The 25,470-nt window shown below is 46.0% G+C and overlaps 1 protein-coding gene across 2 annotated transcripts; it reads right to left on the bottom strand.

Annotated features, from left to right (window-relative positions):
- Positions 1–10,676: 10,676 nt before the first annotated feature.
- Positions 10,677–25,248, bottom strand: znf219 (zinc finger protein 219). Of its 2 annotated transcripts, none has more exons than XM_084043071.1 (4): positions 25,165–25,248; positions 21,731–24,200; positions 21,209–21,355; positions 10,677–16,869 (listed from the first exon to the last, which is right to left on the bottom strand). In XM_084043071.1, exons 2-4 carry the CDS (start codon positions 24,195–24,197, stop codon positions 15,548–15,550), a joined length of 3,936 nt encoding a protein of 1,311 aa, XP_083899197.1. In that variant the 5' UTR covers positions 24,198–24,200; positions 25,165–25,248; the 3' UTR covers positions 10,677–15,547. The 2 variants fall into 2 exon arrangements, with proteins under 2 accessions (XP_083899197.1, XP_083899198.1); XM_084043072.1 differs by having other exon boundaries at positions 21,263–21,355.
- Positions 25,249–25,470: the final 222 nt, after the last annotated feature.

The raw sequence follows: 25,470 nt of genomic DNA, 5'->3' as shown, positions 1-25,470 counted from the left end.
CCTCAGTAAAACTATGCCTAACCCTACACTTATTCCTAACCTTAACCTCAGTAAAACAAATACAAGAATACAAGAACCGCTCGGGGCGAGTGCTCCGCGAAAGAAATGGGGGCGAATGTGTTTTGGGGCGAGCGTTCCGGTTACCGTTGGGAGGCTTCCAGGGGGTCCCCAGCAAAAGTGAATGCAATGATTTTAACCACTTTAACCATATTTTATACTTTGGCTATTCAAAAATAGCAGATCTACAAGCTCATAGCGCACCAAGTGCCGCACTGAGCTTGTAGATCTGCTATTTTAGAAAAATCCTTGGCACAAACATTTTTGAGATGGGGGTCCGCAGCCAAATCCATATCATTCTGGGGGTCCTTGACATGAAAGGGTTTGAGCACCACTGCCTTAGGTCAGCTGACTTGGGGCCATACGAGCTGTCCCAAGTACCGAACCGCTCGATGAGTGCTCAGGGGTGACCTGACCGTGCCTTGGTGCTGTCGCAGCAAATTCACTTTATTCTACTGCTATTTCCTCCCCTGTGGTGACATGCTACACCACACAGTGGCACACGTCCGGCTTCAATATTCATGGAACACAGTGAGCTACTGACTGAAGTAGCCAGCCATGCAGTATTCAGTGCCTGGCAGTGTTGGGCAATATAACTCAGGAGAGTAATATGTTACATATTACCTATTCTTTGAGACACACATACGGGTATTTCTGGGCCTGGCCAAATCCGTCATTCTTTCATCGGGTGAAACAACACAGCTTTCACCATTGGAATTGCATTACGGAACGCACACTTTGTTACATTTAGAGGGTTTATTTTGTCATGGTGCAACATATTGTGAAGTATTGTGGTGCAGGTCATTGCAACCATCACGATCTTGTGAAAAATTAAAACGGACCGCAAAATATTCTAAACTTTCTGCGATTCTAACAATGATCATATTTTCAGGTTTTTGTCGGGCCAAACAAGAGAATCACGTGACGTTGATCCCCTTCCCCTATTCGCTCATACTAGGACATGACGTATGTGTAGGCAGAATAATTACTCCTTAAAAAAGTAATAATATTATATTACTTGGAATCAAGAGTACTATGTAATATGTACTATCCTAATATACAATAGAGAGTGGCGCGCATGCGTGGCTGTTTGTGTCTGCGTGGTTCATACGGGTCCTCATGCTCTCTCCCTCAATACAAATTGATGGTCACTCGACCATGCTCTCTCCGTTCTCGCTCTCAATACAAACTGATGGTCACTCGACCATGCTCTCTCCGTCAATACAACGTTACGGGTCCATTTGGTTTCATTTTACACTCTCAAGAGTTAAATTATTGTTAAACACCTGCATTACTTAATTTACAAGAAGTCTACACAATTAGAGAATGTAGAAGAAATATTCAAAGTTTTGGGTCTGAGAGGCTAAATCTCATCAAATGGTGGTCCGTGGCCAAATGCCGAATAAATAATGGACCTTAAAAAGGTTGAAAACCACTGTGTTAGGGGACAGATGAATATTTAGTGCAGTAAGTGCACTAATGAATACTTTGGAATGCACCGTACTAGCCTGTATGCTCTTCATTTATAATGGGGGCCAGATGCTGCCCTGTGGGTCCACATCCGAATACTGAGAAAAATGTTAATATCCCTTTATTATTACATTTGTCACTATTGTGGGCTATTTGAGTGATGGGGTTTACAGCGGTGGCTCTCAAAGTGGGGTACCGTGACCCCCCAGGCCAGGGGTCCTTGGGAGGCCAGCAGGGGGTCCCCAGCAAAAAGTAGTTATACAGCATCAACCATTTTAACCCCTTTATCCATTTATATGTTGGCTATTCAAAATAGCAGATCTACAAGATGTCAGTGCGTCACTTCGGGCCACGCGGCGAGCTTGTATATTTGCTATTTTTTAACTTCTTCTCAAAATAATTTAAATTTAAAAAAAATTATTTACTTTTCTTTCTTTTTTTACACAAATCTTCTCTTCTGTGGGTCCCTGGCACAGAACATTTTCAGACGGGGGTCCGCAGCCAAATATATATACATTTCTTGGCACCAAAAAGTTTGAGAACTACTGATTTACAGTATACTACTGGGTGAGAGTGCAGGTGCGTAATGTGGACCCCTGGAGTGAGTGTTGGAATTCAGTGGCCCCTCTCCATCATCAAAGTTGCCCACCCCTATAATACCCTAGAAGATGATACCTAGAAACTTTGGGCCGGGATCAGGTAGTGTACACGAGCATCACGTCACACAACACTTGTCACCAAAGTAGGCTATAAATCAGGCTTTACCGTGTCATTAAGCGAGCAAAGGCACTTGAGCCTTGAGACACTTAATCCACTGTTATCTACGGGAGGAGTTTCTCAGTGGCCAGCCGTGGGTGACTGCGGTGGCCGTCCAGCACACACAGGTGTGAATGATGATGTGTTACTGCGGCAGCAGCAGTGTGACATAGTGAAGTTTGCTCAGCCAACCTTTCCAGGATATACACTGACACTAAAGCTAGCAAAGAAATTGATGATAAACATGGGCTCTCTCTATATCTACAAACAAGTGGTTCTCAAACTTTTTCATGTCAAGGACCCCCAAAATGACAGGCAATTGGCTGTGAACGCCCCCATCTCAAAAACATTTTGTGCCAGGGATTTTTCAAAAATAGCAGATCTACAAGCTCATGGCGCAGCACTCGGTGCCGCGCTATGAGCTTGTAGATCTTCTATTTTTGAATAGCCAAAGTATAAAATGTGGTTAAAATGATTGACACTATATTAACTAATTTTGCTGGGGACCCCCTGGTACCCCCCCAAGGACCCCTGGGGGTCCCCGGACCCCACTTTGAGAACCAATGCTCTACACAAGTGGTTTTCAAATGGTGATTTTGTGACCACACATTATTATTTTTACGAATAAATACAACAGTACAAAAATATATGATTAACGTCTTCAACATTTTTTCAGGCCAAGGACCCCTTAGCTGAGAGAGAAATGAATCAGGGGGGCCCCTACTACATAGCATTGTATACAATTGTGTTGCAGATTAAACATTTTCATATAGATTTCATGGATAGCTTCATAGACTTTAGACGTTTGACAGCACTATCATGTTGGATTCATGTTAATGTGTATTTTCAGACATTTAACCACTTAAAGCCTCAATACTTTGTAAACTTGACCTTTCACTCTGTACTTAGTCTGCTCTTTCTTCCCTCTACACCTAGACTTTGCCGAAAATAGCCGATCCACAAGCTCTGGATCGGCTATTTGTAGATCCAAAGACCAAAGAGATCTCAGAATAGGGATGCTATAGGATTCAAGTGGTTAATGTAAATAAAAGAAAAGGTTCCTGTCACACAAAGATTTGGCGGCCCTCCTGTAGTAACTCTGAGGACCCCCTAGGGGTCCCGGACCCCCTTTTGAAGACCCCTGATTTTAGACTGTGCTTACGATGAAACTGATATTCGACTGGTTTCTAAGTAAAATAGTCTTGCTGGAATTAGAAGATGACAGATCACGGTATGTCTTACTTGCTATCTTTTAGTTAGATTGTTGTATTATCCTCTTTGCACTAATCCTTGACCACACACAATGTTCACAGCACTTATTCTGACCCCTTTGTAAATCACTCTGGATAAGTCTTCTAAATGCAAATTGTAAATTGTAGTCATAACCTGAGTAAAGAAGGTACGGGCATTACAACCTCTAATCGTAATACAGTATAAAGTACCGTACAATATTGTGGCAACATTTTTCAAACACACAGTATGTGGTCCTGGTGTATAAAACCTCAAACATCTGAAGAAAAAAAGAAAGAACTGTGCACACATTCATGTTATTTGTCACCAGTGAGCAAACCGCCTCCGAAAATAGATGTGCATGCTGGCTTCAGGACCCACTGCTTTTGATGTGTAAAAAAGCAAGAAGTATCAAAGAGCCGTGGAGGGCCAGTAATAGATGCATTCAGGACACGCAACGATTATACATGCAGCCATCACATCAACTGACACTGTGGGAAGCATATGGGCTGCTCTGGATTTGTTCTGTTATAGTGGGGGAAAGTAACTAAGTACATTTACTTAAGTACTGTACTTAACCCTGTAGAACCTGAACTATGAAGGAAAGGTCAGAAAATTCCAAATTTTTGAAAAGGGACACTTTATTGGGTCTTAAAACGTTTTTGATTTTGTTTTATTTTTTTAACATTCCTTTGTATCATTTATTTGTTGTATCATATTTGATACAAGGGGTATTACAAGGGGTATTTCAAGTCGGTTGTAACGTTACAAAAAAAAAAAAAAAAAAATATTTTAGACCTGTAGTATCAAATGACACAAAAACTTTTCACATCATAAAAAACAAACTCAAATGCAAAATTTTGAGAGCTCATAAGTGCATTCAAGTTATCCAACACTTATTTCAAAATATTAGTAAAGATATACTAGGAAAACTTACCAGAACTGCTTAAAAAAAGATTGTTTGTTAGTAGTGCATCAACCTCTCCTGTTTAGTTGATGGCAGCCATTTTGGGTCAGACCACCTGAGGCTCTGTAACTACCTGCAGTGCAAATGGTATGGTCCAGGGGGAAGTGGGGAATTGGGGATGTGTCAGATAAGATACAACAGGTTCTTGGTCCAAGTATTGATTACACTGATTTATTAAAAAATCAGTGTAATGTGTGTATCATATATGATACGTTTGGTGACATAGGGTTAAGAAACGTTTCAAGGTACTTTTACTTTACTTGAGTAGGTCCATTTTCAATATTTTACATTTAAACTCCAGTACATCTCCGAGGCAAATATTTTACTTTTTTACTACACTGCAGTTATTTGAAAACTTAAGTTAGTAGCTACTTTGCTGATTTTATTACAATTCACAAATCAAATCCTGAATTAAATCCTATTCTATACTTAATCTATTCGAAAATATAGTGCATCGTAAACGCATTGGGGGCTTGTAGATCTGCTATTTTCAAAAGAATTAGCATTTTTTAGACAGTTCAGTACTTTCACGTTGGTACTTTAAGTACTGGTATATTTTAATGCCAATACCTTTGTACTTTTTCATCAATTAAAATACAATACAGGACTTTTATTTCTACATTGTGATATTGCTACTGTTACTTAAGTAAAGTACTTTGTCCACCACTAGCTCCATTCTTCAAGCATGAGCTCTAAGGATCTATTCTAAACATTCTATCCAGGTTCTATACTGTATGTAAACCACTTATGTGAAACATTTTGTACACAGGGTTCTTTTATAAAAACACTGTGTCCATTTTTAGTCTGAATAACCTTTGTAACCTTGCTTAGAAAGGTGCTTTTCTTAGACTCACATTGTTCTGACACGTCAGTCCATATAAATAGGTTTTATAAAGCGCCACAGGGTCTATACAACCTTCGTAAAAAGGTATACACTGTTCTTTAGATCAGCGATCTAAACCAACCTGTGGGCCCTCAAGGGTATCACAAGTGGGCCCCCCCAAATCATTAGCAATACAATGACCAGCTCAATGGCCTTGTGGTTAGAGTGTCCACCCTGAGATTGGGAGGTCAGGGTTCGATTCATACTATAAATCAGACCATAAAAATGGGGACCCAGTGCCTCCCTGCTCGGCACTGAGCATCAAGGGTTGGATTGGGGTTAAGTCCCAGCGTCATGTCCAGGGGCTGTGCTTGTACATCAAGCTGCCTCACAATACAGGTTTCCTGACCCATGGGCCACATGGCTCAGCAAGGCTTACTTACTTAATATGTTTGTGGTGATATAATAGATAGAATAATATAAAAAACAATATCATGGTATTTCTTCTTTAAAACCCTGTGAAATGTGTTGTCACTGCGATACTGATCAATAGGAATTCATTGTATGCTACGTTGGTTCCACTGATGTGTTTATAAGAACTGATTTGACTATCATGTTAAGTGGTCAGATGTTTGGGCCTGGGCCACGAATGCTTTCAAAGATTTTCAAGTAGTCCCCTGATCCAGAAAAGGTTGTGAACCACTGCTTTATTGTACTGTTCTGTTCTGTTAATTTAAACATTTGTAACTCCAAGAGTGTGCAAATGGAAACCAAATGGGTCCATTTGGTTCCATCCTACATTAAAATATCAGACATAACCGTAAACAAAGATGATATGCCCATATAGGCATATCTGGAGATCTGGTTGTCCAGAGCCACAGATCCGACCGCTATGCACATATATGATCTGGTCATATATGTCATGATCTGGTATGATATGGGACCGACTGACTTCAAACTCAGCTCGCGCATCGGCAAGGACTCAAGGTAATGCGGTGCCCGCTGCCGAGTTGTCCAGTTGTCCAGAACCACTGATCCGACCGATATGTCCATGGTCATATGTAAATATCTATTCCCATACTCTATGGGCTTGCCAATATACAGGGTATATGGGCATTAGGCTAATGATATCAGGGATCTTCATTATGGGCATAAAAAGGACACAGGTAGACAGACAGATACAGAGATCTCCATATATGGGCACAAAAGGGACACAGACAGATGGGTACAACAGGTACTCTGACAAAGCCCCCGCCACTATATGACTCAGACATCGGTAGGATCGGCAGTGCGACGAACCTCTAGTTTAGTAAACTCTGAGTTAACACTGAGGATTTTACAGTCGAGTTTTACAGTTGAGTCAGGGGGGAGAGGGACACTAATGCTTGTTCACCCAGCTGAAATGGGATGACATCCTCCTGGTCTTCTTTAATTGGACCCCCAGTCAAGGCCCATTCTGCCCCCACTCTACTGCAGCAAACAGGGCTAGGAATAAACTATATGGGATCCCTGCCTCGCTGTTCCTCCGTGACAACTATGAGCACTTGCCTGTACTCTGTGTGTGTGTTTGTGCGTGCATGCTTGCTTGTGTGTGTGTGTGTGTGTGTGTTTGTGCATGCTTGCTTGTGTGTGTGTTTGTGCGTGCATGCTTGTGTGTGTGTGTGTGTGTGTGTGTGTGTGTGTGTGTGTGTGTGTGTGTGTGTGTGTGTGTGTGTGTGTGTGTGTGTGTGTGTGTGTGTGTGTGCGTGCATGTGCAGGCCTCTGGGAATAAAGAGCCGCACCTGAACCCATTAAGCCTTCCCTATGCAGTCCTTTGTTAGTTGCTATTCAAGACTATAGAAGCGTGAAGTGGCGACAGTGAAAAGAGCATCTCTATAAGCTGATTGTTTAGCATAACTCCCCCCCGCCTGACGTCGTCTGTCGGTTTAAATTGTAGAGTTCCATATGGGGAGATCAACAAGGAGGAACTGGTACTATATTGTTGCTGTTGTCTGTAGGAAACCTTGTATGTCCAAACCTGTTACTTAAAAAAAAAAGAACCTGTTTTCCAATGGATCTAATGTCGTTATTATTTACTCTTGTTAATCCTTTTCATTGGTTCAATATCTATAAAACCCACAAACAGACTTTTTTTTTTTCATAAATAGCAGATCTACAAGCTACATTTTTGCTACTTTTGTGTGACACTGTTGTGGTATGACAAAGGGCATTGATTTATAAAAAAATCATAAGAAGTTGAACTATGGTATGAGGTTTCTGCCCGACAGCAACAATATTTCAGTGGTTCTCAGACATTTTCACGAAAGGACCCCCAAACTCATATATGATGGTTGCGGAGCGGACCCCACATTTGAAAAGCTTTTGAACCAGGGACCCCGATAAGAGAATACAATTTGTTGTTTACGTTACATTTATTACAGATTTCTACAACTGTATACTAAATACAGTAGGGAGATAACAGTGGAGAGTGAAACCTGATCTAAAGAGTCATTCTTATACATTCTCTCAGCTAGCCAGTGAAATAATGGTGAAATTAAACGGTTTATAATTTTTCCTAGGGGACCCCCTGGAACCCTCTCAGGGACACCTGGGGGTCCCCAGACCCCATGTTGAGAACCACTAATTAAAAAAACATCTATCTGATTCTTAGCGACATCATAGTCAGTGAAATGCAGCTTCTAAACACAGACTGGGAGATATTCACATCTCCCCCAATACTGTACTGAACAGGTACCTAATCTTTAACAAGAATCTACATTTAAACGTTGTATTACAGCCGGGACATATAACCAGGGCTGAATGGTTAGAGAGCCCGCCTCGGGAGCTGGGAGGCCCCTGTTGACCAAGGTTTAATTCCAGGCCAGGCCAGCCATTTGTCAAAGTGTTACTGAGCAAGACACTTAACCCCTAACTCTCCTCTGTGGGCAGCACTCAACCTGAAACTGAATTTCCCCTGCAGGATGAAAAAGGTCTCAGTTATTGTTGTTATAGAGGAACAAGGGCTGAAATTTCTAAAATGGCAATTGTGTTTAAAAAACATCTTCAGCTATGAGCTATCAGCTATTTTCAACTACATGGAAGTATAACCAAGCCTTTACTGGAGATGCGGCGTATAGGGCATGGATTTCTACACAGAGGGCATTTCTTTCAACAAAAAATGCTGCATTCAAGTTCAGGAGAGTAAGGAAAAGGCAATTCTCTGAATGCAGCCTTTGTGGATGCCATGGAAAAAAAGGGGGCACATGCATTTATTTCACCAATTGCTGCATTCATGGTCTGTAGAGGGCACCTTTTACAGATGGGTAAAAGGATATGATGTCTATGTGCGCACCTGCCTAATATCTAATTATATAAACGACAAGTTACTTCCGCGCGCCGCTGACGCTATAGCCACAGCTCTGTAATCGAGTAAACAGAACGGCACCACAGCACAGCTCGCGAACACAGTAGGCACGTCGGACTTTCACAATTTACGGGTGGCGTAGGGCACCTATCATTGCTCACTTCACAGTTTCCACGTCGCAACATAATTTATTCCACTCACCACATTACGGACAAAACGGAAGGTGAATCACTTTCGTACCGTTTAGCGTGCGCACCACCGACACCGAACGGCGACGGCTTGAGCCGAAACAACACGAGCGGCCGCCATTGAACTCTGCCCATCTCCTCCACAACAACACACACGCAGCTCCTTCGCTTCACCCCCCCCCCCCTTCTTACGTACCTCCTTTGTTCCACCCAGGCCGTTACTTTCACTTCACTCATGTCTCCATCACAATATGTCCGTCCTTCACGTGGCATGCACACCCCAAACACACAAACACACGGCGACGGCCACAGTACAGCACCATAGCACGCTGGCAAATCTGGTAAACAAACCAGCCTAGGTTCATGACACCAAAGGACTCGACAGTGATGTCATCATTATGCAACCCGGAAGTACAAATACCAAGGATACGTCAGTGATGTCAGTCGGGTTGCCACGTTCTGCCAGGTTTTCAAAAACAAGCGACAGAAACAAGCAAACCGTGCATGAAAAAAATAAAAACAGCCAAAGGGGTCCGCCATGTTCCAGGGGGGTCCCCGGGGGTCCCAACACTCACAGGGGGTCGGCGGACCACCAGGGGGTCCGCGGACCACCAAGTTAAAAATAAATATTAACATTTTTCCTCAAATATTTTTTTTTTTTTTCTTTTGGACAGTTTTACTCCGGCGATTTCGGTACCCCAATATACACGCGCCCACGCTGGGCCCCGTGCGCGGCTGGGGTTGAGGGGGGCGTAGCCCCCCGAAACTCTAGTAAAGTAAATAAGACACTAAAGCACTCATTAAGTCTGCACGTTAATTGCAGGAGCGGGTGAAATAAAGCTTTCCCTATAAACGTGCAGACTTAATTTGTGCTCTAGTGAGTCCAGTCTTGTATTTGGGTAGTCTATTAGAAGTGTGCAGGCAAAACGTTTTGAACTTGTATAGTACTGTCCTCTGCTGTTGCACCAATATATATATATACCAATGTCAAGCACCCCTAAATTAATATGCATTTGGCCACAGACCCCCATCTGAAAAGATTTGGTGCCAGTGACCCTTATACAGCATTTGTTCAAATGTTTCCTTTTTTCAAGATGTCCCGAAAAGTAACCGGAAACGACTGCTATTGGCTGCAGCGAGGGCGGGTTTTCACTCGGTAGAAGAACCAGCCTTAGAAGCATGCCCTAACTCATTCACTTGAATGGAGTGTAAAAGCCTCTGCCGCCAGCAGGAGGTGAAATATTGACATCTGCTGTGCCACTAATGGGAACTGCAGGTAATTTCGCTCTTCTGTGTGAGCTTCAATTTCAAGAGCTCTCCCTTGCCGCCTGTGTGTTGAACACCTGAAAACCTTGTGTTAATTAACTCGAGACTCAAGTCATTTCCTTTGTTTATTTATTTCTAATGTGTGTTTTTTTTTATCTGTCCACAAAGTCATATTAGTTCACTAGTATGTTAGATCAGTTTCCCTCACTGCAATAGCAGTCAACTACACAAGAGCCCAAACCCAGCTTGACCCCCTTCACCTTACAGGTACATTATTATTGTAGGACAACCAGCATGTGACCAGTACACTATCTACCAGTGTGTCTTCCCACTCGGTTGTAGTCTTGTCCATTTGGCGAAAAAATATCGGACCCCAAATCAGGAGAATAATAAGGTGCAAACATTGGAAAGACGTGCGACTTAACCACTTTAAGCCTGATTAATGCTATGTCGCACAGTGAAAACAGCTGATCTGCAAGCTCACAGCGTGTCGCAATGTGACGCTTTGTGAGCTTTTAGATCAGCTACTTTTGAATAGCAGTGGTTAATGAGGGTAATCATCAGCTACCGGGGTAACCTTTTTTGGAAAGTCGTTTTCTTCCTCTCAGTGCAAAATGTCTGAAGATTGAGTTTGAATCACTGGCTGCCTGTTTACATTCAAGAGACTTTGACAATTTGACATCTAAGAGTGATTGGCAGGCCATTTTTTAGTCCCATCTGCCAATGGGAGAAGGAGTGGGAGGGGCCACAGCTGCAGGTTTGTGCTCTCACTTAAAAAAACAAAACAACACAATGTCTCTAGTGCTATCTGTACAACATTCAACAACACATTTCTCTTGTTTTTTTGTTTGTTTTTTGTTTGTTTTCTCCATAATGCCAAAAAAAAAACAATAATTATCATTATAAGAGCATTTTTCCATCTCAACGGCATCGAACGAACGTCACACGAACTGAAATAAAACTCTAATAAAGGCCTCAATACTAGATAGTACATGTCACCGTTAAGTGGTGCTGGGGACAGGGACGTTTGACGGATGAGTGACGTAAGAGCATAGGGGAGGGAGAGAGAGAGGGGGGGGGGTGTAGAGACCAGGAAAGTATGGAGCAAGGGATGAAGAGGGAAGTGTGCATGAGAGAGAGAAAGAGGGAGGGAGAGAGAGAGAGAGAGAGAGAGAGAGAGAGAGAGACAGAGGCCAATTAACCCATTAAGACCTGAGGCCGCTTTTACAAATGTCTTCTAAATCAGAAGTTCTCAAACTTTTTCGTGTCAAGGACCCCCAAAATGATATGTAGTTGGTCGTGCGGACCCCCATCTGCAAATGTTTTGTGCCAGTGATCCCCCAGAAGAGAAGATTTGTGTTAAAAAAAATCTAAATTATTCAACATTTTTCAAACATGTTCAAAAAATAATAATCAAAAATAGCAGATGTACAAGTTCACAGCGCGTCACTTCGTGCCATGCTCGGAGCTTGTACATCTGCTATTTTTTATTATTATTTTGGATATTGAACGTGTTTGAAAAATGTAACATATATATATGTATATATACTGTATATGCTTTCCCGGTTTTAATGGGTTAAGATGGAGAAAGAAGGGAGTAGCCGAGAGGAGAACGAAGGATAGAATAGAGAGGACAGGTGAATTAATTGTCTCGTTAAGTTTTAGTGTCATCAGGGACATGTTTTGGCACCTTACAAGATTAAGAGTTTAAGTATAATTCAGTCTTTGACCAGGACTTTGGTTTAACACGGGTTAGGGTTAAGGCCCATAGATTTCTAACCCCACGCTACAAGGAATTCAGTGTGTGTCCAGGGCTCAAGCCTCTAGCTACAGTATGCTAGAATGTAAGAAGGACTTGAGACCTTGTTCAAGGCCAGTGGCCTCAATAAGAGAGAGATTGGGGATGTTGTGGTATAGTTGGCATAAAACTGCTCTCCTCACAATTGAGATGGGGACGTTATGATGGGTGGAGGATAGTCTCTCGAGCCAGACTATAGCCTCCCACAATTTTCAAATGCTTCCGTCATACAGTCTGGAGCACAGAAGCTCTGAAAATGGAGGATAAAGCGGATGTGACACCTCCTCCCCGCTTCTGTTTCGTATTTACAGTCGCGCAAAATTTGTCCTAATATAAATCAAAATCATCCAAGGATAATTTAGCTTGCTGCTTATCAGAAATGGAAATTCTAAAACAAAATGTAAGGATATTTTTATATATATTTGCGTGAACCGAAATGATGAACAGACTAGAAAATGTGCTCCTCGGAGCACAGGTCTCCGCCAGTACTGTTCCTGATTAATCCTGTCTTACCTATTTATATTACATATTGTCACGTGTCACTTGACCAATGTTAGCTTGGCTGATGGAAGCTCAGTTCAAAAAATATAAATGATTTTTTGAAGTGAAACACCTATTTATAGATTTCTATTTCGTCATGCGAGACGCATGCGAGACGATTGGCTAATCAAAGCACACCCTTTCAACATATTGTCACGTGTCACGTGAAGCTTGACCAATGTTAGCTTGGTGGACACACGGAAGGACGGAGACGAAAACATACTCTCCACCTCTGGCGGAGACAATGACAGCTTCCTGTCTCAGGACTCGGGAGGTGTAGTTCCAGATTCTATACAGCATTTGGAGATTGTGGAATAGTTGTCTGGCTACGCGAGACTAGGTGGAGGAGGACATAGGGAGGAGGAGGACATGGTGAACAGAGAACAAACGGAAGGACTGAGAGAGAGAGAGAGAGAGAGAGAGAGAGAGAGAGAGAGAGAGAGAGAGAGAGAGAGAGAGAGAGAGAGAGAGAGAGAGAGAGATGAAGATATAGGCTAAGTGCTTTTGGTGAGTTTTACAAAATACACCAGGAAGTGCTTGAGACAGAAGGCACGGTGGTGTTACTGTTGACAGTAGTTGTTACGCAGACACCACTAACGGACTTTTCACAAAAAAAGAAAAGAATAAAAACAACAACTCATAAGGTGCTCTAAAGGAACTGAAACACATGAATGCACATTAAGGAAATACAAAAGGCAGCGGTTCCCAATCATTGGTTAATTAACCCCCATCGAGAGAATGTGTAGGCTGAGGAGATGTTAACCGATCCAGATAATGTGGTGGTGCGAGATTATATTTACCGATAATGCTTTGAAAACGTTTAAAACGCGTCACAGTGCATCGTTGTGCCGTTATTATGTTCAGTGTTTTGTGGCAGTAGATTAGGGTGATGATGATGACATGTAGGACTTGAGACAAACAACTTTCTTGATTAATTGCTTTTGATTAGGTCGATGATTGGGGTCAAAGAATGGGATTGAAACCACGGCTTGACACTCAACAGGACAACAAGAAACAACAGAAAGTGACACAATCTCAATTGAAAAAAGTTTGGTCTATCAAGTCAAAAACAAAAACGAAAGACGACTACTTTGGGAACTCAAAACCTTGCACAGTGCTCCGAACAGACATTCCAACTAGTCTTATAGCTCACAGACATTATTTAGAATCATTACCTATATTCATAATAACCTTTATCCGTAAACCTCTTGAAATTAAAGTCAACATAAAAGGTATTTTTTTATGATTATTTTCTTTTCTCTCTTTCTTTCTTTACAAAAGCTACACTTATTCTACTGGGATGTCTATGGATTTGTTAGTGTTTTAATGCTTACTCCTACCATTGTCCTTTTCTTTTCACAAAAAAAAGAGCAGAGTATGATCTACTCATCTAAAAAGACGCCATACCCCAAGAGTACAATTTCTTGTTTCTTGTATTTTTTGTATTTTTTAGTTTTTGCTTTATTTTTTATTATTTATTATTATTTTGTATTATTATTGTTATCATTATTATCATGGTCCCTCCCAGCAGGGGGCACTATTTCCTGTTCCATCTTCTTCCTTGTATCTTCTCTCTTTGCTTTTAAAGGAAAATTAGATTGATTGTGTTTTATTTTCTTGTTTTATCTTCTTTTCGCATCAGCCGGCGCACCCCGCCATCGCTGCTGTAAACACTGCATTTTCAACTACGACATCCTTCCCTCCCGACCCCCATTTTGCGTCATTACGTTTTAACTTCTACTATTTTCTTGCTAGCTTCTCTTCAAGTTACAGTAAGAACAAGCGGCCTTGCTGCCTGCGTCGAGGACCTTTACAGCCTTTACTATTCACAACACCCTAAAACCATTTTCGACAAATATACTTATATCTTTTTTTAAACTGTGTTCTTAGATAAAATGACCTAACAGAGTGTCCATATGCAAGCATACGCAAACTAGAGACCCCCTTGGCAAAATACATACAGGCACTACCTGAAAACAGGGGAGAAAAAAAGTGTTACAAACGTCTCTGTTACAAACTTTCTCTTATCTTCTAGTTACACATGTTCAGACTAACAAGGCAGTGATTTACAGTATAGGGTATCATTGTCAGGAGCACGCTCTCTGGAACGGTTGCCTGTATCATGCTTTTTTAGAGACCAGAGGCTTAAGATTCACATCTTCAATCTTTCTCTGGACAATAACCATCCTCTGAGGTTTTCATATCCATGTCCAAAGCTTAGATCCGTTTTCGGGGAGAACGGCATCTTACATCCACTGTCCCCTGTGTTCCAGTGAGGAGGACGTCTCTTCACAGCTGGCGTTGACTAGATCCAGACATCTAAAATTATAGTAGTGTGTGGGATATACTTTTGTGTGTGTTTCTGCGTGATTAAATGCTTGGTGCTCGTGGAATGAAGGGAGGTCTGTTCCTTATCTTTAATAGGCTCCCTCTTATCGGTCATTTACTGGCAGCGGGCAAAGAGATGGTCATCTGAAACATCACGACAACTAGCCCTCTTGGGTTGGAGAGGAAGTGGAAAATAAAAAAACGGGGGTTACAGAGAGAAGAAGGCCTCAAAGATTCAGAAGAGCTGGGTTTCTGGTGCTGTTTCGTGGAGGACGTTCATGAGGGGTAATTGACACTCGAGGCAATGAAATAGAAGTTGATAGTATTATGTGAATTACTCCTCTGTATGAGTATAACTTTGATCCCTATGCCCTAAAATATGAAAAGATCAACAGTCTTGGCAGATGACCACAGACAATCTCTGTGCATGAACTGTAGTCCCGGGTTTCCAGAAAGTGGCATACAGTACCTGCTTCCTGTTCCGGTTCATTTGATTGGCTCTGCAGTAGATTTGAACCGGAAACAAAACATGTGAAGGTGTCATGTGTGTTTCCGGTTCAAATCTGCTACCAAGCCAATCAAACATGGATTATGGTAAACTGAAGCAGAACAGGAAACAGGTAGGTAGGTAACACCTTCTGGAAACCCCTGAACTACAGATATGCACAGAGCAGAAAGAGGATGGAGAGGGGAACTATTCACTTAACCTTTGACCTGTCCAACAACGCTTCCTCAATCTCTCTGTCACCTCCTCCCGACCTCCTCCTCGTCCTCAACAAGCTCAGTCTGCCAGGAGTCTGTCCTCCTCCATCGCCATGTGGTCAGAGCTGAGGGCTGGCGACAGAGAGAGGGGCATCCTCAGACCCTCCTCCAGACTGCCGTTCTCTCCCGTCATCTCCAAATCCTCTTCCTGCTCTTCTATTTCCTCCTCCTCCTCCTCTTCTTCCTCCTCCTCCTCTTCCTCCTCCTCCTCCTCATCCTCTGCTTCCTCGTCCTCATCCATCTTGGCCCCCGGCGCCAGGCCGCCTCTCGTGTTCGCGGATGCGGCCAAAGCCACCGGGTTGGAGTTACCGCGGTGGTTAAAGTTGCGCTCCCGCTGCTCTCCCGCGTCTTCCAAGAGGCCGTTGAGGGTCTGGTTCCTACTGGAGGCCCATTCGCCGAGGGGCACCTGGTCCTCGGACTGAGTGACGTACCTCCACACGGCCAGGGGGTCGGGGTCGGCGACGTCGGCACGTAGCTGGGGGGGCTTCAGGGGAGCGTCGTCGTCCAGAGCGACCGAGGAGCCCCTCTTGCGTCGGGACTTACTGGTGTGGTTTACCTGGAGGTGCATGGCCATCAGCTCTGGCGAGGAGGTGCGGAAGGGGCAGAACAGACACTGGCTTAGGGTGACGCCCGCCATGCCTTCCCCTACGCCGGCGCTGGCGCCGCCCACACTGCCGCCGCCTGCACCCGTGACGTCGGCAGCACTCATCGATCCGTCCTCCTCCGGCCCGCCGAGTCCCGGGGAGGGCCGACGGGAAAGGTCCAGCGGTTCGAACCCGCCCGCTTGGGTCGACGCCGGGGCGGAACCTTCGTTGGCGCTCCCGTTCGAAGGCTGCACCATGCGGCTGGTCGTGAGCGGCTTGCGCCGGGACACTTTGGGGGCCTTCGGCGGCGGAGACTCCCTGATCCAGCCCCCTTCCATTCCGCCTTGCTGGTAGAGCGCTCCCATCACCCCGGACAGATACCTGTACTGGGTCTCCAGGTCCACGTCCCGCAGGGCGGCCAGGGCCTTCTGGTCGGGAAGGCCCAGGAGCCAGGGCTGCTGGCCGTGCCTGGAGAGCGGAGACTCCGTGGGGCCTCGGCTGACGGGGCCGTGGGTGAGCATCTGGGAGCGACGCTGCTTGGCCTGACCGTCTCCGCCGCGCGGCGCAGCCCCGGACACCAGGCTGTTGATGGCCGACGTGAGACTGGTGGAGGAGGTGGTGGAGGAGGAGGAGGAGGATGAAGAGGAGGCCGACAGGGCGTTGCGTTGCTCCCTGTGGTGTCTCTGGAGGTGGTACTTCAGCGAGCCCGACTGTGTGCCGGCGTAGTCACAGTGGGGGCACTTGTAGGGTCTCTCGCCTGTGGACAATGACAGAGAGGAGGGGATTGAAATAGGAGGTCTGAACAATTATAACATAATGAAGCTTCCTTCATGCATTCTGCACTTTCTGTTCTAAAAGTGTTACTGCTGGACGCCGGTGGATGAAACCTGCTGCCTCATTATGCAATCCTTCTATCCTACTATAAAATAAAGAGAAGTTTCTATTATATTTTTTACACAGCTCTTATATTACATGATTTTTGAAAATAAACTATGGGATTTTTAATGGGAAAAAATCTTCATGACCCAGGGGGGGTTTTGATAGTAGCATGCTGCTCAGGGCTATACACACACACACACGCACGCACATGCACACGCACGCGCGCACGCACGCACGCACGCACGCACGCACGCACGCACGCACGCACGCACACGCACACACACACACACACACACACACACACACACACACACACACACACACACACACACACACACACACAAAACGTGACGGAGAGCTGGCTCCACGGTGCAAAGTCATAAAGGACTTTGATTTAAATGCATAGCAAGTAGCACAGCCAGCAAGGCTGGGCCATATAGACTTGGTGCATCAATATAATCCTGTGTTGTTGTTCATTTATGTATATGAGGTCTATAAAGCGCAGAAGCTTTAATTACAAATGGTGTCATCAGGAACCCGCAGTAGCACTCTATAGTGACATATACAGTTATGTGGTTTTCTTTTTTCAGTGGGTTTGTCACTCTGATATGGGCATTGATGTTTGGTGTATGCAGGGACTGACAAAAGCTGATTACAAAATGTTCCCAATTTTTTTTTTTTTTTACACAAATCTTCTCTTCTGGGGGTCCCTGGAACGAAACATTTACAGATGGGGTCTGCGGCCATATATATCAATTTGGCACGAAAAGTTTGAGAATTACTGGTTTAGAAGGCATTTGTAGACGAGGCCTCAGGTCTTAATGGGTTAAGCTGTTTATTAGCATTTTTGCCACAGCCTATGGCATCTGTAATCACTGTTAGAGTTGTCGACGGGCCTGAAAATTAAGGCCCCGTCCTAACTGGGCTGGCCCGAACATGGCCCGGCCCGAACAATTACCATCATTTTAGGCCTGAAAACCCATAAAACCCGAAAAAGTGTCATTGAGTGCTTAATGTCCTCAAAGTCAAGTATCCAACAAGCTTTGAACTGAGCAGTTTGGACCTTCCGTTCCAGAGATAATGGCATTTTCGGCAGTTTTTCTTTAATAACACGGGCTCGGAAGGTCGGACGGTGACAAACTAGATACCTGAGTAAAGTTCACTTTGAGCTGCATCCAACGCATCCACTGCCATTTCCGTCGGCCTTACTGTTTGGCCGCTAGAGGCAATTTTCTTTTTTGGGGGTAATAGTTTTTTTTTTTTTTAAGGAAACCGAGGCTCGGCTCGGCCCGAAAACGTCGGATCGGGTCGGGTAGGGTCGGGTTCAGGCAGAATTTGAGAACTCTAATCACTCCAGGTCTGCACATAAGGATGTGCACATCCCCGGGTGCTGACTAGTTACTGTAGATTGAAAAATCATGAAAATGAAAACTAATTTTGTAAGTGTATGTACAGTATTTCTACAGTAATAAAAAAGTATCACTATACAGTTATTTTACCAGACAAATAGCACAATTCTATTGTCACTGGCCACTTTTACTAACCCATGACACAGGATGAGAGATGCATTCGGTAAATGAATAAATAAAAATTGACTAGTTAAAGACTAAAACAATTCAGCAGATGAACCATAACCAAAGAGCAGCTTAAACATACTTGTAGCACATTATACTTAAGGGAATGCAGTTGCACATGTATAAAGCCAGATGGCAGTGTTTCATCATTAATTTTGGCAAGATAAAGGGAACAAACATCAGATTTGGAGCAACAGTAACTACTGAATAATATATTTTGCTTGTGCGTGAGGCATAAATTAATCTTATCAACAAAAGAAATTACAAAAGCAAACATGAGACTGGAACAGAGCCTCCATTCATACAGAGGTTATTTTAAATAAGAGAGATAGCTGTCCCAATTTGGCTTTGTAGCTGAAAGGGGGATAATGGTAATAATGAAACAGACATCTCGAGGGGCTACGATATTCTTAATATCCTCAAGAGAACGGTCATATCAAGGGACTGGCGTTATTTAGTGCCTCCATTTAAATTACTCAGCTCTTTTTTACCCCTTTTTTTCTTTTTCCTTTTCTTTTTTGTGATTAATCACTCGAACGGAGTGTGTGAACGCTTCAGGGCCTTTAAAAAAAAGGAAGGAAAAAAGGTACAGTTGGTTTACGGAGAATAACGTGAATGCTCTGATGTGGTGGGGAGCTTATATAGACAAGCACTTATGATGTTACACTGAGCAGGATCCATGCGATGCCTCCTGGGCTTTGCCTCGTTGGATGATGATCTGCTCTACTTACAGTATGTTTCACCGTGTGCACAAAAAGAACCACCAGAGTCTAGTGGAAGCCTGTCAAAAACGCACAGGGGCTATTATTCAGCGTGTTGTTTTTTCTCTATGAAAGGCACTTTTATTACGGATAATTAGCAAAGATTTATGATGAGTCCCACTGTCAAAAATCTTAGCGAAACGGATCACTCATTAAGAGAGAGAGTGTGAGAGTTTGTTTCTAAATTTAAACAAAAGTCCTACGCACATTGCACCTGTCACCAGAAATAAGTTAGATTTCCATGAGGGGTGTCTCTGTTATTTCTGCTCTGGAGTCCGAAAAGTAGGGGAGAGCCGCCTCAATTGTAACGCGCCATGGTTGTAATCTGCACGCGTTCTCTTGATTGGTCATTGCCATCATGACGTCATCGCGTCAGTATGTGGCCAGTGCCGTAACGAACGTGCCCAGGAAGTAAATAGTATTTTCATCCAGGCTAGAGAGAGTTATCGCAGAAAAACAGATTTATCTCAAAGTAAGTCAAAAATGTTTTGAGTATCTTTGGTCTACAAATCTTTCCTTTAATGTTGCTGAGCTAAAATCCACATGGTTGTCTGCATGTATCTGTTCTTCATTAGTTTACATCGTTTTACACGCTATGCACGTTAGTTCTGTTCTGTAAACAACGCCAAAGCAGGGGTGCGCAGAGTGGTCCAATTGTATCACGCTATCTTTTTAGGTGTAATCAATGTATTTTCCCATGGAATTCACTCAAACATTCCAACTGGTACATGCGGTAATATTTCATAATTTCCTTATGTATGATACATTATCTTATCACATCCTTGGTATGAAAACAATGTAAAACAGTTACTTGAATGAAATATAATTGATTTAAGCTGAAAACGATTTGTTTAATGCAGTTTTTAGCAGTGTTGCATTTGTAACTCATGCTGTTACAGTTAGGTCTCATATGCGCTTACAATGCTTAAAATGCAACATCGGAACAGCGTCCCCTTTCGGTTTAATATCTCACGGCCTGTTTTATCAATTGAAAAACTTTAAGTGGTTTATGATAGCGGACAATATTACATATGTAGGTAAAAAGATTGCAAAAGAATGAAAAGTGAAAAACGTTACAATTGAGGCGGCTCCCGCCTAATATAGAAACTGTTGAATTGGTTTGAATCCCTGGGTTAGCTGGGAAAACAGTCAGCTAAGAAAGTGGGTCACTTATTGTCGAGATGTCCCTGAGCAAGGCACCCACAGTGAAGTCCTGACGTCCCCCTGGGCACGGAAGTAATTTTTCTATTGAAAATCCCATAGGGAAATCTTATATATTGCGTCCAATAAGTCACACAAATCAGCCCTGCGATTCTGTCAGGTATGTGAGACTGTGTCATTTATGATATCGAATGTACGATGTATGTAAATGTACTTTGGATAAATTTGTACTTTTTCACCGTCAGCTGATTTATTGAATTGTTTATTTATTTAACACAGTATATATATGATGCAAACTAATATGACCTCATGGGATTTTCAGTAGAAAAAATAATGACTAAACTACTTCCCTGGCTACATTAAAGCTGCAAGCCGGAACTTATTTGAATAAATAAAATGTTATTTTAACAAGTCTGTACGGTAAAGTATGTTGTTAACTAGTACATCTGTAGTGGTTGGAGGAGGTCCTAGTAGTAGTACTGCATGAAGCTCCTGTCTTCCTTGCCTACTGTAAATCGCTCTGGGTTAAGAGCGTCTGCTAAATGCCAAAATTGTAAATTGTAAGCTTATATGGATACTATCTCCCCTGGCCAAAGTGGGGATTGCCTCTTGACTGAAGTGCTAGAAATTTGGTCTCGATCGTGCGGGAGAACTGGGTTCAAATTTCGGCTATTAGTACCTTTAAAGTATTTTTGGTTGGAGGTTAACGTCAGGCTCTCACCTGTGTGAACTCTCAGGTGCACTTTGAGATGGTGTGAGGAGCGGAAGGCTTTACCGCAGTAGGGGCAATCTTTAACCCCGGAGCCACGCACGCGCTCCCTGCCGGGAGCCGAAGGTCCGGAGGTCACCGCCGTCAAGCCGTTTTCGCCTGCAGGAGGACAGAGGAAGGTCAGATGAGTGCAGGAAGACTTGAACGACTGCGAGGAGATCAACAATGGATTGTTTTGCCTCCCGATGATGCGATAAACGACCCGTTTGATGCAACAAGATTTTGTGGGGGAAAAAACACCGAAGACGTAGGATATTTGCTTGCCACACTAGACCTGCTCACATTCACAATAACTGGATGTTTCAGAGAGGATACACAATAACCCATCATGTTGATAATGTGTATAACTCCATCAATACTAAGCTATATCCAATATAATACATTACATCAAAACTATACTATATACTTCTATATAATTCTAAATAATTAATGATATAAATGACATGCAACCAAGCCAAGTTGATGCAACTCTACCTTGGAAAGTTGAGATGATGGAGTGAAACCGTGCAGCCTGTTGCGTCGTTCCGCCGCCGAGCAGTTTGGCCTCCTGCCTCCCCTCGCCTCCTCCGCCGCCGCCTGTCCTCCCTCCTCCCGCTCCGCTACGACTGGCGCCCGCGCTCTCCTCCTCGCCGCCGCCGCCGCCTCCTCCTTTGTGCCCGGGCCTCTGGGTGTGCACGCGGGCGTGCACCACCACCTGCTGCAGGCTGCGGAACAGCTTCCCGCAGTCGGGGCACTCCCACGGCCCTCCTCCGCCACCGCCTCCGGTCCCGGCGCCTCCTCCGGAGATGGCGGCCTCCTCCCGGGGGTCCAGCGCTCCGAGGTAGGCCCTGACCTGGTCGGCCTCCCCGATCACCGAGCCTCGTCCCGGGCCTCGCTGGCCCTGCGGATGGCCTCTCTGCTGCTGGGACCTCTGCTGCTGCTGCTGCTGCTGCTGTTGCTGCTGCTGCTGCTGCTGATGCTGTGCCTGCTGAGCGGCCACCAGGCTGCGAGCCACCAGCTGCCACATGGCAGCCTGGTCCCCTCCGTCTGCTAGAGATGATGTCATGTCGCCGCCTCTACTGCCTCCTCCTCCTCCTCTTCCTGGGTCTCCGGACCCCCCACCACCGCCACCGCTATTTCCCATTTCTGCCACCTGAGCCACTGCCTGCAGTCTCTCCATACAGCTGGCTCCTCCACCGTCACTAGGCAGCCCCAGGTAGCCCAGTATGGCTGCTTTGCTGGGTCCCAGCCCTCCTCGGCTTCCGGAGTCCCGCTCTGACCTTCCTCGGCCGCCTCTCCCCCCTCCTCCTCCTCCTCCTCCCCCCCGCTGGGCCAGAAGGAGGCTGGAGTAGAGGGCGTTGAGGGACTGATTGCTGACGGAGCCTTTGGCCAGCTGGTCGGCCCCCGCCGGGCCTCCTAGGGCCCCCACCAGCCCGGCCTTCAGCCCCAGCTTGTTGAGGTGGACCTTCATGTGGTTCTTGAGGAACCACGGCTCCTTGAAGCCGCGGCCGCACACCTGACACTTGTGGTCGAGCGAGTCCTTGTGCTTGCGCATGTGGCCCTTGAGGAACCACGACTGGGTGAAGCGCTGGCCGCACGTTTCGCACCGGAACGCGGGCAGGGACTGAGCCGCGGCGCTGACCGCTGCCGCCGCCGCAGGCGCCACGGTGGCCATCTGAGGCGTGGCGGGGATGGGCGTGGGCGTGGGCGCCGGGGTGGGGACGGGGGTGTCGGGGGCCACGGCGACCACGACCGACCGTGAGGCGTAGGCGGGCGGCAGAAGGGGGGCGGCGGGCGAGGGGTGGCACTCCTGCAGGTGGGACGCCAGGCGCTCCTCCTGGCTGGCAGAGAAGGGGCACAGCGTGCACTTGTAGGGGTTGTGGAGGATGCGCACGTGCCGCGCCAGCTCCGAGGCGGTGCGGAACTTCCCTTTGCAGGCGTGGCAGCGGAACGCGGGCGCGGCGATGGCGGAACCGGCCTCGCCCACGCTGGGAGCCCCCGAGGTGGGATAGGGAGACGTCAGGGACACAGGGTCCTCCGTCAGAGGAGGGGTCAGAGGGTTGCTCTCGTCCAGTAGGAAAGTCTGATGCTGGTTCCCCCCGTCTCCCTCCTCCTCGTCCTCTCTCAGATGCTGCTGGATGAGAGACACTGGCAGCGGACGCTGGTTCAGGTTCGGGTCCTTGCGGTTCTGTTGGACCTTGAGGTGCTGCGGCGGGGGCAGCGCCGCCGCCCGGTACAGCGCCGAGGCCCGCCGGTCCCGGTCCAAGCTGTGGGCGCGCGCGTGGAGCGACAGGATGCTCTGGAAGCGGAAGCGCTTCCCGCACACGTGACAGGGGAACCTGAGGGCGGGGCCGCCACCGCCCGAGGGGGCCCCGCCTCCTCCTCCTCCTACGCCGCCGCCGGACGTGGCGACCGTGTCCTTCTGGAACAGCTGCAGGTCCAGCTCGTCGTTGCAGCCGCCGCTCGGCCCCGAGGCGAGGGCCAGCTCCAGGGCGCCAAACCCGAGCAGCGGGGCCGGCGGCGTGGCCGTGGCCGGGGGGGAGCTCTCCGGGCCCGGGCTGCGGCCGGCTTCCGGGAGCCCCCCTCCTCCTCCTGGGAACAGGGCCACGGCGGGGACGGGAGAGGAAGGAGGGACCCCGTCGTCCAGCTCTTCTTCCTCCTCTTCCTCGTCCTCGTCATCGTCGTCGTCGCGGCGACGGCTGGCGGTGCCGCGGCGGGGGTCCTGGCGGACGGGGAAGGGGGAGAGGGGGAAGTAAGGGGCGGCGGGGTCGGGGCTGCGAGGGGAGGACGGGTCGGGACTGTGCAGGGGCGGAGCCACGGGGCTGACGGGCAGGGAGAGGTGGTGGGCGGGGGGAGAGGAGGGGGAGGGGCCCAGGGGGCTGTGGTCCAGGGAGGGCAGGGTGGGGGGGGACGGGGACCGCTCACACGACAGAGCCAACACACACTCCGGTGGAGAATCCATGCTCTGGGTGAGAACACGAGAGAGAGAGAGAGAAAGGAAAGAAGAGGAAATAAGGCATTGTACGACCAAGTACGCTTAAATGCATGACATTCTGAGTTGTGACGTGACCTTGACCATAACTGGACTTAAAAGCCAGTCATGAGCAAAGGAAGTTACCTAATCTCCGACTATTAAAAAACGATGTGTATGTGTGTGTGTGTGTGTGTGTGCGTGCGTGCGTGCGTGCGTGCGTGCGTGCCTGCGTGCGTGCGTGCGTGCGTGTGTGTAATACTAGACGCTCAAGAAAGGGGTGTGTGTCTGTGATGCTACTGTATGCCATTTAAGTAATAATACACGAGAGGGAGTGCTGTGCTGTATTGCGGTTATGGGTATGCCAGCGCTATGGCCGCAGGTACGAGGCCACAGAGTTTGAGTGCTGTGTAAGATCGCTGTTTCTCAACCTCTGGTCCGGGGCCCCATCGGGGGTCCAAATGGACCCATACGGGTCTGTAGAGAGTGTACAAATGGAACCATTTTTTTATCTTTGTGACCCGATCTACGCGTCTCAGTGTTAAAGGGATAGTTCACCCCAAAAAAATTTTTTTTTCTATTGATTAGTCACCCCATGGAGACTTGAATTCATGGATATTTTTTTGTTTTTGTCGCATTCCTAAGCCAATAATTTGATGACCAGCGGACCGGTAGGAGATACAAAGGAGACTTTTTGGGGATGAACTATCCCTTTAAGTCTGAGAGTGTACACATGGAACCAAATGGACCCCCATGGTGGTCCCCGGACCCGACCACTGAGAACCAGTGATGTAGATCAGCTTACTGTTTCATATTATAACAGGTCAGAGTTCACATAATGTAGTTTGGAAGTACTCAGCTGAGTGTGGCTTCTTCAGAGGCGGAAATGTTTTGCATGATGTTATGGTGACTGAAGTGTGTAATGTTGTGTTAAGTGTGTAATGGCAGTGTGACTCACCAGCAGTGTGTGTGATGCTATGCCATTCTTCAGTATAGTGGATGGGGAGGGACACACTTCTGTGGCTGTCTCCTCCTTTAGTCCTCTGGGGGAAACAAACAGGTCACAATTGGAAAAAAGACGATCAGGAACATTTTAGCCAGTGGTGGAAAAAGTACTCACAATTTTTAAAGTAAAAGTATCAATACTGCAATATAAAAATACTAGTCCGGAATTAAAAATGTACTTGAGTAAAAGAACAAAAGCAAAATTGACTTAAAGTACCAAAAGTAGAAAGTGCCCATTATGCAGAATGTCCCATTTCAC

This window comes from Gymnoscopelus microlampas (genome assembly GCF_963454915.1).
Source record: "Gymnoscopelus microlampas genome assembly, chromosome: 19".
Lineage (NCBI taxonomy): Eukaryota > Metazoa > Chordata > Actinopteri > Myctophiformes > Myctophidae > Gymnoscopelus > Gymnoscopelus microlampas.
This window is presented reverse-complemented; position numbering and strand designations above follow the sequence as displayed.